General features: G+C 46.5%; 1 protein-coding gene across 1 annotated transcript; it reads right to left on the bottom strand.

Annotated features, from left to right (window-relative positions):
* Pmar_PMAR027144 (hypothetical protein) lies at positions 1-916 on the bottom strand (the record flags this gene model as incomplete). The annotated part of the gene is made up of 1 exon (XM_002780802.1): positions 1-916. A coding segment is annotated over one exon (768 nt), but the record flags the coding sequence as incomplete, so codon positions are not given.

Genomic DNA, 916 nt, shown 5'->3' with positions numbered 1-916 from the left:
CAAGGAGTCTCGGGAACAGCATAGTTCGATAGGAATTGGTATAAAAAGTTCTCAAAAAGTTACTGTTTCGCTGTACTGTATCATAGGTAACCAGACTTAGGCGTGTTTGCCATACGTCTTCACCTCCTTCACGAAAGTATCAAAGTTCTTACACCAAGGTAACTCCCTCGCCCAAATTTACTTGAGCTTGTTCATTAGAGATAAAAGAAGTAGCGATACGGAGGTGTACCGAAAGTCTTTTATTATTTTCCGCAGCATCATACTCCAGCATGATTGAACCATCTACGTTGCGCATGCGTGCAGGTGGTGGGTCAATTGCCCCATTGATAAACATGGCGAACCCAGGCAATACACCACCGTTGTTAACACTGGTTTGAGTAGAAAAACGACCCTCCTTGTCGAGCACGACTGGTGTCGATGAGCTATAGTCAAATAGTCTCACAAGCACCGTTGAGTTGACCTTGGGTGGAAAAGAAAACCGAAAAAATGCAGCATGTTCCGTCGGGGTCATTTCAATCCTAGCGCCACCCATATCAGCGTTACCAGGATACAGAGCCGATGACTTGAAGTAGTGTGGCTTGTAAGTAGTCTGCAGCGGAGCGAACGACACAGATTGCTGTGGTTCGTCACGGGAAATGATAGCATTAACGAGAAAGTAACCATAGTCGCCTATCCATATGGACGGTTGGTGAGTGCATCGTACACCATAGAAGCTTCTCGAGGCCGGGTTGAAGTAGCGTACAGTGGCATGGTCGGGTTCGGTTTGAACAGACCAATGATTGAAGCCGAATGGTCGGCCCATGAGGGGCGTGGCGCCACCAGTAGACAACTCATAAGTATTAGAAGTACCAGCTAGAACGTTAACATAATCGACGAGGCTATCAGTAGCTTGAATGCTACCGATCATTACTTTGAA

Source organism: Perkinsus marinus (assembly GCF_000006405.1).
Source record: "Perkinsus marinus ATCC 50983 genomic scaffold scf_1104296944034, whole genome shotgun sequence".
Lineage (NCBI taxonomy): Eukaryota > Perkinsozoa > Perkinsida > Perkinsidae > Perkinsus > Perkinsus marinus.
This window is presented reverse-complemented; position numbering and strand designations above follow the sequence as displayed.